Source organism: Cimex lectularius, unplaced genomic scaffold (assembly GCF_000648675.2).
Source record: "Cimex lectularius strain Harlan isolate CLEC.00 unplaced genomic scaffold, Clec_2.1 scaffold84, whole genome shotgun sequence".
Taxonomy (NCBI): domain Eukaryota; kingdom Metazoa; phylum Arthropoda; class Insecta; order Hemiptera; family Cimicidae; genus Cimex; species Cimex lectularius.
Genome location: NW_019392631.1, coordinates 1,002,306 through 1,016,888, shown reverse-complemented (window position 1 = coordinate 1,016,888; position 14,583 = coordinate 1,002,306). Strand labels below are relative to the sequence as shown.

Genomic DNA, 14,583 nt, shown 5'->3' with positions numbered 1-14,583 from the left:
TACAGTCCAAGATAACGAAACAATATTTCCTTCTTCAAAAGATTGATGACTCGAAAATCTTGAAAGAAATGGAGGTCGACGAAGATCTGCATAGTTATGATCATGCTTTACCGCGTTCTCTAAAAATGTCGTCCCTCAAGAAGTGATCAAAATACCAAAAAAAGTGAGTCTATAGATGGGAAGTCCGGTGAATATGGAGGGTTCGGTAAGGTTTCATCCTAAGTTCTTAAGTTTCCGAGGGTTGGCATCGCGACGTGTGGCACGGCATTATCATGAAAAAGAATCGACCCCTTACGGTTTACCAATGCTTGACAAAGAAGCTGCACTTTGTACATTTCTTGGCAATATTTCTCTGCTGTGATAGTTTCACCATAATTCTGGAAATTATAGTGATGGCTGCAGATTTGGTTTAGGGAAGTATTTTGGCGCTTCATCCTTGTTTGACCACCGACCTGAACGCCTCCTGTTATCGTACAGAATCCATTTCTCATCGCACATGATGATTCATTTTGGTGGCGCAACAGAAGAGACGAATTTCAAAGCGTCGATTTCTTTGGGCGACGGTTAGTTCGCGCAGTACCACTTGTCGAGCTTCTTTACCTATTTGCTCCAGATGGCGAACAACGGTTAAGAGGTCAGCACTAAGCTCTTCAGCAATTTCCCGCGATGTCTTAGTTAATTTTCTTCAATCAATGTTTTCAGTAGTCGTCTCCACAACGAAAGGCCTACCGCGACCTTCCTTGCTTTCGAGATTAAAATTTCAAGACGAAATCTCTGAAATTATTCGCTAATGCTTCCCTCCTCCCAAACTCTACTGATGTTACGCTCGGTTTGGGCCACAATTCGCCCGAGTTTAAATTCGTCCAATGAAATTTGACGAAAATCTATCTTGGACATACTTAATTTCGCAGGTCCTCCCTCTTATAAAATTCATTATAAACTAAAATGTTTTGTATAAAAATACTAATAAATTTTCAAAGCATGCAGTAATTTTGCACAAACCCAATACTTTTCTATTGACATTTGGGCATCGGAGGTAAAGGCAGCTCCCACTCCATTTGAATTTTTCTACTCATCAGTAAATGCAAGGGGATGGTTTGCTTGGATTTCTAGAAATTTTTAAGGTCTCATTAAAATCGGAGATCCTATGTATGTAGCGTCTCCTTGTGTTTCAACATGACAGATCCAAAATTTTGTCCGACTTTGAGTTGATCCAAAAATTAAATCGTGAGCACGCTTTTTTTTTTAATTTTTGTCGGGTGGAAAAAATTCGAAATTTTGGAGGGGCACCCGGCCCGAGCGGCGAGCCGCCGTACGATCTCGTCACCAGAGACTAGAGAGCCGCACGGCAACAGTTCCGGGAGGTTAAGAATGTTCGACATCAAACATAATGGATAAAACACTGGGGAAAAACAAGTTTTAAGTTTTTTTTAACCGTTGAGAAAGCGAATAATTTTAATTTCTCCCGTTCGGACGTCTTTTCAGCCAAGGATCAACTATGAAGGTCGGTAGGCTCGGAGAAGAAGTCGGCCAGAAAGTCAAGGTATACTCGACGATTTGTACCACTTCCTTAAAATCTATTTTCTCTTTTCTTATTAAATTTTCTCATATGAATTTCAACCGGTTTGTAAAATTTTCCTCACATTTCAAGACAATTCGAATTTCCCGATGTTCTATAATATCAATCAAACTCGAGCGAAGAGACAACTTTCACCTTACAAACCTTTGCAATATGTGAAATACTCTCTTTTAAATTTACAACTATTTACATTTTCTACCATCGAGTCGAAAGTCTGCAGACCGTTTAACAATTAAAAAGTCGCATTACGTAAAGAAAGGAAGACAAAAATACAAACGTAACACTAGTTTACTTAAACAAATTTAAATGAAATATATCATGCAGTAGATTGTCGAGTTTTTTGCCACGTTTTGTGAATTCTTTGTCACAAAAAATATTTAAATTAAAACTACAAAGAGGAACTATTTTTAGAAATAAACGTACCCAATTGAACAATACTTACCAAATCTTTCAGTGTGCTCCTTCTTCTTTAATTAATTAACTGTAACCAATCAAAGAGCGGAATAATATAATTATTCATCTATACAATGTACTTTTTTACTTTGTTAACACTATGACTCTCAGCCAAAGGTTGTAACAGTGAAGGTAAACTCAAAAGTTTTGTTTATTATCTTTGATAAGTTATTAATCACTTTTGGAATGACAGTCCCTCTAATGATGCTTCATTAATTGCCGTTTTATTAGATAATGATTCGTAATTGCATACTATGTTCTAATTTTAATTTTTAATTTTTTTTTTCAGTCTGCCATTAAGGCAAAGCTAATGGAACTAGGAATTCATATAGGTAAATATCAGAGCTCATTATGTAGGTAAATTTCTATAAATATATATACAGGAATCCCAGAAAAAGTGGGAAAATTTTCTTTCAGTGATAATACATACTATTTGCAACAACTTCCAATGTATAGTCCCTATACCTATCTTCAGTCCCTAACGAGTTACGATTAATTTTCATCGCCTTCAGAAATAGACAAACATCTATAATCAGGGCTATTGGATTCAAACATCACTGACTTTACTGCTGGACTGTAATGCTGAAACATAATCACAATAGAATTAGTCTACTCTATAGAACCATGGCTATTTGATAGGGCTAGGCTTTATATAAGAATATATTTGTCGAGTTGCAATAAGAGTTATATTTATAGATGGACTAGCTTTTACCCGAGACTCCGTCCATGCAGGCCTCTGTTTTAATGTACCTTGTAATGCAACGTAGAGTGCTTATATGGCATTCTAATATGTCAGAGCAGCTATTTACAGCGGATAGGTTCGAAATTTTTTCTGATTACTGTCTCATTTTTACTGACGGCTCAAAATTTAATGGATCCGTGGGGTGTGCTTTTTATGATAGCCTTAATGACTTAAGTACCTCCTGCTGAATCTATGCAGCTCTTTCACAGCAGAAGGAATAGCAATCCTTTAAGCATTGGAATATTCTTCAAATAATCCGAATGTACAAAAATCGGGATAATGACTGATAGCTTGAACACGGTATCTCAATTCCACAATTTTAAGATCAATACCAGACATGAGTACTTTCTAATAGGAATTGTGAGAAAAATATATAATTTAACTGAGCGAGGAAAAACCGTGAGCATATGCTGGGTGAAAAGGCATGCAGGCATACATTTCAACGAAAAAGTAGATCATTTAGGCAAGTTAGCAACCATTGAATGAATTCCCTTTGACACTCAATTGACCAGCAGAGATATAATAAGTTAGTCAAAAAAAGAACTTATAAGAAAATGGCAAAAGCTGTTCGAAACTGCTAGTGGCACACCAAAATGATTGGTAACCACCAAATTTAAACCTTATCACTTTGTAGACAACCCAGAAAAATCTCATATTGAAACGTTATTGTTATTCTTTAACACCAAGCAAATATCACTATTTTGGAACATTTCAAAATGGCAACTTAGATGCTTGTTCATCTCCAATCATCCTGTGTGTTAGTTAGTTTTGGAAGTTAAAGTACATTTACATCTGACAGTTATTGCACGATATTTATGACAGACAGAAATCGTGGCTATATAAACAACGAAGAATTTGTCAGTGATATATATTTCAACCATTTGCTACGTATTTGACACATCTATACCAATATATGTAAACACCGCTTAGTTGCAAGTTCAAAAACACTTGTCACAAAAGTTGGCCATTCGTTTACTGTTCTTCCATTGCAATAAATGTCGCATAAACATGAGTGACAAAAAAGAGTGGTTGCAATATAGAAAAACGAATTTAAATTTTTTAAAAAATTTAATAGTAGTGTTATTAGTAGTTTATTTAATGGTTAGCGAGAGAGACTCTTGGCTCATATACCCTGCAGTCGTTCTATTCTCACCCTTGCCTCTAGCCTTTTTTTCACAATATTCCTCCCCCCAATACATGCATAATAATCGGCTCCTTGGCTAATATGCATCTATCATAAGGCCATAAAAAACTTACCAGATGCTAAAAATCACAGTTACAGCAAGTCATTCTTAAAAAATTCGAAAACTCAGACATTAATTCATTGCAGGCACCGACTTTTTGACGTCTCAAACCCCACTCTCGAATCCATACAGATTTTTTCATCATTAGAATAATTACACAGGCCGCAATTTTGCATTTCAATGCTTTCATCGTGGCATTATTTACTATTTGATGTTAATAATCCATAAATGAAATCATTGATGTCTCTTAACCAACCCGATCCGATAATTTTTGCACTTGGACTTTCTTCTGTTTAGTTAACTATCCATACTTTCTTCATTACATTTGATAAAAGTAAAAGCCTTAATAAATAATGGAATGTTATCTTAACACATGTAAATATTGGAATTTAAGGAGTAGAATACTCTATGCCTATTGTACATTTATCCTCCCTCCCTCTAAAAAAAAACTTTTTTATAAAAAATATTTTCATTGTCACAAAGTAATTATTAACATGTTTGTTTATAGACAATGAACTCCCAGATTATGTTATGGTTTTGGTTGCAAATAAAAAGACGCAAAAACAAATGGAAGAAGATTTGCTTCTCTTTCTAGGGGAGAACACTAAACTATTTACAAACTGGCTTCACGAAGTGCTAAAAAAACTAGAGAAAGTTACTAGCTCAGTTAAAAGTAAGTCAGACTTGCGTGCTGAATTGAATATCATTGCTGAATTAAATTTGTTTTCCAGCTTCGAAGAAGAAAATGGATGAAAAAAAATCTAGAACTAGGCGAAGGTCCATTGATTTCGATAGTGATGAAAGCAGTATTAAAAAATTTAAAGCCGATGATAGTCAAGAACTCAGCGTCCATTCTAATGGATCACAGTTGGCTTCTGACAGTAAGGATTAATCTTAAAATAATTCTGTTTGGAGATAATGCTAATTTTTAATTTTACTTTTAAGATGCAGCAAAAGGAGATTCATTATCTGACTTAGAATTGGAGTTTGGTAATGATTTATTTTGTGTTTTATTGGTTATTTTCTATCTAATTGTGTTAATTTTTAAAATATTATTTACAGAAGAGACTGCTAAATCTAATTACTTACCAATGATGATGACAGCCTCTCAGATTCCAGTCACAGAAAGCTTGAGGGCTTGCAGTGACAACCAGCAGGAAGATAACGCTATCTCCACTAAGGGGAGAGATACCGCTCAAATTGAAAATACAAAACCAAGGGAAAGGATTAAAATTGTGTGGGAGGAGAGCGACAACAAGGACACGCAAATGAAATCGAAAAAAGAGAGGCCTCCTTCTCAGGGCAGCCGGAGGAGTAAAAGTAGAGAGAGGCACAAAGGATGGAGACGGGATTTTGATGATGACAATGCAAAGAAAGAATCTAAATACAGAGGGAGGAGTAAAAGTCCAAAGTCCAAGAAATTGATAGATGCAAGGGATATCTTGACAAAAAGAGGTGTTGAAAAGGTGTCTAATGACAGGAGAAAAAGACAAGAAACAGGACCAACTTCTGTTATTGAAAAACCAAATCGGGAAAATGTAAGTTATACTAAATTAATTTGTTTTGTACAATATGTGTCAATTTTTATAAGATTGTATAACGTATAAATAAACAATATCATAGTTTTGTTTATCATTTCTAAATTTAATTTGCCACTATTTATCATTCTAATCATTACTTTTTTTTATATTTGGAACAGAAGGAGAAGGTTTTGAGTTCTGTGTTGAAAACGGTGTTCAGGGAGGCAGAAAAGGCACCTCCCACTGTGCCCAGCCTTGTTAAGGTCACGCCGAGACCAATAAGGCCACCAAATATGCAACCAAGCTGCAATCTGATCCTCAGAGCAGTAGCTGATGCTGAAAAATCTATTGCGACATCAAAGATTCACCAAAAAATGGTTAGTAAAGATTTCAAAATTTTAAAAAATAATAAAGTAAATTTTTAAAAGGAACTATTTCACTTTTGTACAGATTGATCCTGTTATTGAGGAAACAAAGCCTAGACGCCATTTGGAATATGCCGTTAAAGGCAACATTTCCGTTACTCTACTTAACGACAGAGTTTCATCTAATAAACCAGGTAAATCAAATTAATTGTTAACTTTGTTTAAAAAAAATTGTTTTATCATCCCTACATTATATTATTTATGGTTGTTTCTCCTTTGTAGACCCATTTCCAGAACCAAATGACAATTCACAGTTGTCTTTAGAAAGCAATACCAATAATGAACTTGAAAATATGAAAACAGAAGACGATTCCATTTCTATGGTTGTGGATTCAGGTAATTAATTTCAAATTCATGCTGTAATTTTTTTACCAGTTGGAAATTTTTATAAATAATAATAATAATAATAATAACGAAAAATACACTAAACAGATGATAAGTTGAAAAGTAAACATCTGGTCCAGAAATTATTCATTTGTAAATCAAATATCTTATTAAATCTATTACTCTTTTATGTTTTTTATTAGCAAGCCTTTAATAAATTTTTTAATTAAATAAATTTTTTTGTTAATTGAAACTAGTTTTACATTATTAAGTTGTTATAATAAAATAGCCATAATACATTTTTTATTTCAGAGGATTATATTGAAAGTTTGGACAGCCAGGATTTATTTCTCTCAAAGCAAAAAGCTATTAAAAATGGCACAAATGGTGCAAAAAAGGAAAAGTACGACAAATTTTTACAGTTTAAATAATAAACACGTATTGATTTTTTTTTTAATTTTCCAGGACGGATAAAAGGTTTATAATTACTCTAGACAGTACAACTTCTGATAATGAGATCGAAGGTGATGTGGACATGGGGAAAGTTGAACCCGAGCAAGAAGAGCCTGAACTTAAAGAAGTTCCAGAGGAAACTGTGAAAGAAGAAAAATTTAAAATACCGGTTAAACAACCTTTTGACCGTAGCAGACTAGGTCCTAAAGTCAACGATCCGATCAATTTCCATTCTACTTGTCAGTATGACGTCTCAATAAAAAAAATAATAATTTTATCAACAATAATAATTAATAATTCTGGCATTTTAGCTGAATTGGAGAGTACGAGTGAAGAAATGTCACCGATGGATATATCAGTAGCTGATAGTGAAACTGTTGAAAGTTTAAAAAACAAGACTAGGTGTAAATTCTGGCCAGAATGCGACTCTGGAGAATTATGCCCTTTCTTTCACCCAACAACCCTCTGCAGGTGAATTTTTATAAAATACAGTTGGGTGAAAGGTATAACAGAAAAGGTTTTGCATTTTCAATTTTGTTTATGTTTCAGGATGTTTCCGTCTTGTGCTTTCGGTGACAAGTGCCTTTTCATACACCCAGCTTGTAAATTTGCAGACAAATGTCTGAATACAAACTGTCCTTATACACATACTTCAATCACTCCTAAACCTAAAGGTATGGCTAAACCAATTTTTGTAAATTATGTTAATGAAATTAATTTTTATTTTTTTCTAGTGCCTGTAAGAACTCCGTTGGCTCCAGTAATGACATCCAGCTCCCAAATATGTATATATTATCCTAAATGTACAAAACCATTCTGTCCTTTTCTTCATGTTCCTAAGGTAAATTTTAAAACATAAATAATCCAAATTTCTCAGTCGTGCTGATTTGTAACTTTTTTCCAGCCTTGTCGATTTGGTTCATCTTGCACAAAAGTTGGCTGCGAGTTTTCACACCCTGGCTCAAAAAATCCTTATAAATGGGTTGCCAATCAATGACAATTCTTAGAGTTAATTTGATGTATTCAAGAGAGTTGACAATCAAATTGATTGGAAACCTATTCGAGTCTTGTTCTTTTTTTTAAATCTATTGATTGAAATATATTTGTATATATAGGTCCGCACAGGGTCAGCCCGTCTCGTGTAGTATTTATTTGTAAAAACAACAAATTTATTAGGTTTGAATATTTGGCTTTTTTTGACTGCAATTAAATAAGAATTTAGTAAAGTTCTCGTCAGTCAAATAGTTTACTTTCTCATGAGAATTGTAATTTTATTGTTTTGTTTTATTGCGTTTACATAGATTGAATGTGTATACTTATAAATGCAATTTGAGAGTGGATTCTTTAAATGTATATAAGCCTTCATCTCAAAAATAAGTATGAATTTTTCCTTGTTTTCATTTTTTATTTATAAAGTACATAATCTTATTTTATCCTTATTATATTTTAGAATTAAAATATTGTATATCAATAGATTTTAATAATATTAGATACCAGTTTAGGTTAGCTTTCAGTCGAACAAGGCAAAATTGAGAAATTAAAAAAAAATGTATATGATATCAGAGTGATTATTAGAAGTTTCGATGTCATATTTTTTTAACTGGCCACAAAACTTATATTCTAGTTACAATTGTAGCTTCTTTGTCAATACATTTTTCAAATTTGTTATGGCTTGAATTTTGAATATAAAAATTCCAAGTGTAAAGAAGTGTTCTTCTATTATTTCTAATGTATTAAACTTATAAATAATGACAGACGCATTCTGTCAATTCCTCTGGGGTGATACTTTCATACGTAATTTTATCAAAGAATTAAAATTAATTTGTGGCTTGTTTTTAAATCAATTTCAACATCTTTTGAATTTTTTTCTATTAAAAATTGGTATATTTTTAATTTTCTTTTTTTAATTGTGGTTACCATTGGGTTTTGTTTTTAATTGTTATTCAATGTATGGGTTTACTTTGTATTTAATTAAATAAACATTAACATGTAAATAAACAATTCATTTTTATTATTGACTTTATTATGTTGTTTTACCCTATATCAACATAACTCTCAATATATTTACTTTGAGAACTGCTATGCACAATATATTAAGAACAATAAATGTTAAATAAAATATATTCATATTCTACAGACCACAAATTCATTAATAATCTCAAAGCTCGTAAGATTAATTAAAATGAGTAACTTGGTTTTCCTGTAAATTAAATCCTCTAAACATTTTCCTTTTCTTTCAATGTGCAATGGACACAATCAAATTAACCTAATGAAATTATGAAATTAATTTTTTTAAATGTCATCTTTTTTAATGATTAATAAGATAAAGATTGTAGTGGGTGATTTGATGAACAGATGTTGAACCAGCGTTTCTAATTCGTTTTTCTTTGCGTCATCTTCAGTAAGGTTAGTACAATAGTTTTTTTTTTAGTTTTCTGGTGATACACACTTAAATGTTTTTATCAAATAGAAAAAATGAGATTTGTGCCAGAGTATTAAAGGGGGGAAAAACTTTTTTAACATGGTTTTTGATTTTTTTGTTTTTTTACTCAATAATAGTTTTTTTTTTTGGAGGTAATAAATATTTTATTTTTAAATGTCTTATTTTTAAAACAAAACCTATTGTTGGTATGTAAAATATGAATGAACCTAAATAAATTAACTCTCACCTATATGCTGATGACTCCCAGATTTACATATCCTTCCACCCTTCCGATCTTCACTCGGCCATTCTCAAGATCCAAAAAGACCTAAACTCCATCAACGAATGGGCCCATAAAAATTCCCTAGTCCTCAATCCGACCAAATCCACCGCCATAATTATCAGGTCCAGACAACTCCTCAATTCCCTCCCTAGCACCCCACCTCTCATGCTAAATAACCATCCCATTCCCTTCTGCTCTTCGGTTAAAAACCTAGGAGGGGGCGTTGGTGGCTGCAAGGTTTAGTCTTTGACACGGCGCTCATCACTGTAAGGTAAAGGTCCCGGGTTCGAATCCAGCGGCCCTGCATTCGAACCTGACATACAAATGGGATTTTTTTCAAAAGCACCGGCACCCTGATGGTTTATATGACCTCTGCTGTTGCGAACCTTTGTTAAAAAAAAACCGCAAACTCCTTGTATCTTCCCTTCTTCGATTATAGCTGTGTGGCATACGGTGGTCTCTCAGAGGGGGGAACGTGCGATTGTATTATGAATTGTTGCATAAGATTCGTTTTTGGCACTCCACGGGGGTCCCGGGTGTTGGAGTTATATTTCCCAACTTACCTGGCTAGTCCCCTCCTTCCGTGCACAGTAATTCCTAGGTTGCTTTCTTTTCCAGTCCATCCACACTCGTCGTCCTCCTTACATCGTCCAATCCCTCCAATTCAACTCCTCACATCACACTCGTAAGACCCCCTCATCCGCAACATACAACCCATACCTTCGAAAGATCTTTTCTGATCTGAGCCCCTAAACTCTGGAACTCCTTCCCCTTTCTATTCGTTATGCTGCCTCCTTTAAATCCCACCTGTATAATCACCTCCTCTCCCTCCAAGCAGAGACCTCACGTTAACATTTATTTTTGTTTTATATTCTTGTAATTTTCTCTTCTGGCCTGCCTTACTGATATACATTGTGCCAAGATTTCTATCTTTTTTTTACTTTAAACTTCATAGAAGGAACTTCCTTTATTTATTTCATGTAAATTATTCTTAGGGGACACCAGTCCCAGAATAAAGTTATTTTTCTTCTTCTTCTTAAATTAAAATTTAAGGGTGTGCATTTATTTTATCCGTCAGTGTAGTTGATGCTTGGTGTTGATCTTAACTGATCAGTGAAATGCTGAAACAGCACTGAGTCCATCTTCACTATTGGGTTTATTGATCTACTCAAACACGTTTTGGCATTGCGGAACCTTCAGGAATTTCTCTCTCAGTTCCTCACTGAAGATGGCGCAATGCTAAAAGTGTTTAGAGCATTTTAACAAACTGTGAATGAAGACCCAATGCCCAAGTGCCCCAGTGCTGGTTCAGCATAATCTTTATTATAACATATAATATACGAACAAATAAAAACTGATGAATTTAATCCATGTAATGCTTACAAAAATAAAATAGCATAAAAACAATCATATTTTTATTTACATTTCATATAAAATATTTACAATATAATAATACAGAGGTCCATTACAAAAATATATGTAGCAAAAAAGTTTATTTGACGAAAAAGTCATTAACAATCTGGGAGGTCCATTCTACTGAGGCGAAGGATGAAATCTAAAAGCCTGATCTGAACTTGTATTTGCATCGGGTTGTCGGTCACCTCAAACCCGGGGACTCCGGCTTTTTCCAGAAACCTCTGCTGGTCATGAAGCTGGAAAAAAAAAGACGCTTTGGTTATTGTTACCTTATAAACTGCGAATCGCTTACCTTTTCGTCCAATTGCTGAATAGATTTCTTATCAAATTCTTTCAGCTCTATTTTGTGTTTAAGCTTCAGTGTCTGAGTGTTGGCAAACTGCACGGCAGTGTCTTGGTGTTTAAGGATCATATTTTGTATCTCGACTAAATAAATTTTGTTAGCTATTTTGGAAAACATTAAACAAAAAAGTGCTTACGTGTTTGATTATAAGTCACTTGTAGTCTCTGGTGAAATATCTGCTTCTCAGTGACATGCTGTATATCCATCAAAGTGTTGACTATCCGGAACACGGTGTTGTCGAGGAGAGATTCAGCAAGCGCGCATAACAACTCGTTGGGAATCCTTTGTTGAATCTTCCTAAATTTCATGTTTAACTATCACTTACTAAAGGCAATATTCCAAATATCGTGTAAAAGTTAAAATGTTAACTTACCATGGCAAGTCCCTCGCCATGATCTGCAGTTGTTCGTTGAGAAAGTACAACTTCTTTTGTAAGGAAAACGAATCGGAAGGAGTGTACTCTTCAACCTCCATTTCGAAGGCGAGTTAATTACAAAATGGATAAATTAAAAATATTAAACAGACTCAATAATGTATGTTTACGGATTGCCAGCAAGGACGATTGATAATGAAACTTGGCAGACTGTCACCAGGTTAGTGACGTCTGGTGATGTCATGAAACCTGTTCGTTCATTCCACAAAGTCCGGCAATACAAGAAAAATATTTCTTTTTAATAAATTATAATAAAAACATACCAACTAGGGTTATTGAACGTAAGACCTTTTAAAAAAGTGCATTAAAAGAAGTAGCAGAGCAGCATATATTCAAGTTTGTGAAAGGCAACCTGTGCCTGTCATACTCTCCCATAGAATATGTGGCAGAGTTACCACTTCTGCAGCCATTAAGCAAATCCAATACAACCGAGTGTCAACTTTGCGAGTGTTGGCATTAGAAACCATCGACAAGCGCTTCCTGCCAATGATTGGATTCATTTGTACATAAATGGCTCAGCTCAATCAGCCAATAAAGATGCTGGAGCAGGGGTGAAGCTCTCCTCTGCCAATTTAACCAATTTTGCTGGCAGAGTGAAGAAGATGTCCTTAGATAAGAAGAGGTTTTAAGAAGAGTCCCTCTATTGCAGATTGTACTTCTGGTGGACTCAGCTGCTATAAAGGCAGTGGCAAATAGGATACTATAGACCACCAAGAAGTGGTGTAGGTGAGGCAAAAATAAACAGACTCATTGAACAAGGTAACAGTGGTATTGCAGTGGGTACTAAGCTATTGTGGCCTCCATGGCATCGAGCAGGCACATGACCTGACTTGGCAGGGAGCACTGAAGCTTCAATCACAACCCTTACTCTCACTCTCCTCTGCTAAAAGGATTGTTAAGTTACAGACGAAAGAAATTTGTTGGGAAAGGCATAATAACCTAGCACAAGGAAGCAATGGATCACCCTCCTGGAGAACATGCTGCCAACAATTCTGCAACATGCTGATATGGTAGCTGCATGTCACAGGGCACGATTATTTGCAATCCCATCTGCATAGTCTGAATTTAGTAAATAGCCCCACCTTCTCACTATGTCAAATCAACAACATGAACGTGCAACACCTGAGACATTGTTCAGGGTTGCAAGATGTTTCAAATGGAGAGTCTGATATGGCATTCCATGTAAAACTGTAATCAGCAAGGTACCAAATGATGGTGTTAACAAAAAATTCCGAACCTAGCAAAGAGACCTATAGGGATAATTTCAAGTTTATTTGAAGAAAAAAAAGGAATTTTGTATGGTTATTAAAAAATTTAGACCCCAAAGTTCCAGAACAACTCATTTTTCTTGCAAGGATTGGGATTATAAATAAATTATACACATTCTCCCTGGAAAAATTGAAGTAAATTACAAATTCTACGGCCCATATGTGCATGTCCATGCATACACTTAATGAAGTAGCAGAAAGCGCAAAGAAAGCTAAATGGATCCCTCGGTTTGAATTTTTAACAGAGCTTTTCAATTAAGTTTTTCAGAATGAATCAGCACCCAAATCTTGGGGCCTAATTAGGATGAAAATGTTGCATAAAAATGTGATCTACTTGACCCCTATTTTCAATCAATAACAAAAATTTTGACAAATATTATCTATAAAAGACTTTACAATTGGGTTAAGGGTTACATGTTACCAGGAGAACAGATGGGGATCATTAACAAAGTAATTAACATTAGATTAAAAAGGCACAAAGTGTTTGCGATATATACAAAATAGCATTTTACCCAATTAATCATAAAAAGTTGTGGAAATAATTTAGGAATTAGTTGCAAAATCTTGAAAACTATTATTAGTATCTATGGGCAGGCTTCATTGATTGTTAATGACGAAGATGAAACTTTGGAAAAGATTTACGTATCTGAGGGAGTACTTCAGGGATAAATTTTGAGCCCTCTTCTGTTCGCATTATTTGTCTCCGAAATCTTGACTACTTTATCATGCAACGGAAATTCCAATGTATAATATTAAAGACTTGATTATTCTATTATATGCAGAAGATATGTACTACTATGATCATCATGTCAGGAAGTCCAAAAAATCTTGGAATACTTGAAGGATACTGTGATACCTCAAACTTAATGTTGATAAAACGTTTGCTACGGTAATTTCTAAGGATGGTAATTCTGATAACTTTAGATATCTGTTATTACATGGTTTTGTAATAGTTTCACATATTTGGGGTTTCCTTTTAGTCCCTCAACTAAGTTTGTTAATACTGGCAAGCATTTTTTCACAAAAAATCTTTCAGCTACCTTGGTTGTCTTGGTATCTTTGAGAGGTAAAAATGGAGATCAGAACACCAGAAATGTAACGTATGGTTCTCTTCCTGAAAGTGTACTTTTATAGATAGTAGAAATAGGTGGGCTAAGATATGGTGAACTGCTTAAGTAGGGTTAAGTACTTTTAAACTATTAGCCTCCTTTCAAAAAATATACCCAACGAAGAATAGGCGATGGAGAAAAAGTAAATGTCATATCAGGCTAACAAAACAGTTTATGCGTCAGACAGGAAGAGAGATCATAACCTTCTGGTTATTGCCCAATGGAATTCCAACTTAAAACAGGCAAATCTAAAACTTTATTATTATTATGTTTATAATCTATGTTTTTATGGGAAAAAAGATAATACATTCTTAAAAGAATATGGTGAAACTTAAGCTTGGTCATAATGTTTTTATTTTTGTATTTTAAAAATGAAGTCTGGGTTCTGGAATGGTTATGTTGAGGGAGGGTGTCATTGAAAAGGGGACAGGGAGGGCTGTTTTAAAATTAATGGACTTCAACCACCATGGGTCATTTAGGCTGAAGGAGGTCTTTAAATCACCAGGAACCCAGGAATGAATAAAACAAACAACAAAATCCAATGTCTTTGTTTCATATTTGAAAAACAT

The 14,583-nt window shown here is 34.3% G+C and overlaps 3 protein-coding genes across 4 annotated transcripts in view; 2 read left to right on the top strand and 1 right to left on the bottom strand.

Annotated features, from left to right (window-relative positions):
* Window positions 1–1,340: 1,340 nt before the first annotated feature.
* On the top strand, window positions 1,341–8,134 carry LOC106662790 (zinc finger CCCH domain-containing protein 14). The gene is made up of 15 exons (XM_014387123.2): window positions 1,341–1,543; window positions 2,322–2,364; window positions 4,527–4,691; window positions 4,750–4,899; window positions 4,964–5,008; window positions 5,081–5,556; window positions 5,718–5,915; window positions 5,989–6,097; window positions 6,186–6,299; window positions 6,600–6,690; window positions 6,753–6,979; window positions 7,052–7,211; window positions 7,290–7,414; window positions 7,475–7,581; window positions 7,645–8,134. Exons 1-15 carry the CDS (start codon window positions 1,499–1,501, stop codon window positions 7,735–7,737), a joined length of 2,148 nt encoding a protein of 715 aa, XP_014242609.1. The 5' UTR covers window positions 1,341–1,498; the 3' UTR covers window positions 7,738–8,134.
* A 1,530-nt stretch (window positions 8,135–9,664) lies between these two features.
* LOC106662861 (tRNA (adenine(58)-N(1))-methyltransferase catalytic subunit TRMT61A) overlaps window positions 9,665–14,583 on the top strand; it is a 53,698-nt gene continuing 48,779 nt past the window's right edge. Inside the window, exon 1 of the mRNA XM_014387271.2 lies at window positions 9,665–9,716. The gene's annotated coding sequence lies outside the window, so the exon portion shown is untranslated. The remainder of the gene's footprint in view (window positions 9,717–14,583) is intronic.
* Window positions 10,848–11,811, bottom strand: LOC106662862 (gonadal protein gdl). 2 transcript variants are annotated; one of them, XM_014387272.2, is made up of 4 exons: window positions 11,578–11,811; window positions 11,341–11,501; window positions 11,154–11,287; window positions 10,848–11,097 (listed from the first exon to the last, which is right to left on the bottom strand). In XM_014387272.2, exons 1-4 carry the CDS (start codon window positions 11,676–11,678, stop codon window positions 10,957–10,959), a joined length of 537 nt encoding a protein of 178 aa, XP_014242758.1. In that variant the 5' UTR covers window positions 11,679–11,811; the 3' UTR covers window positions 10,848–10,956. The 2 variants fall into 2 exon arrangements, with proteins under 2 accessions (XP_014242758.1, XP_024084368.1); XM_024228600.1 differs by having other exon boundaries at window positions 11,341–11,518; window positions 11,578–11,661.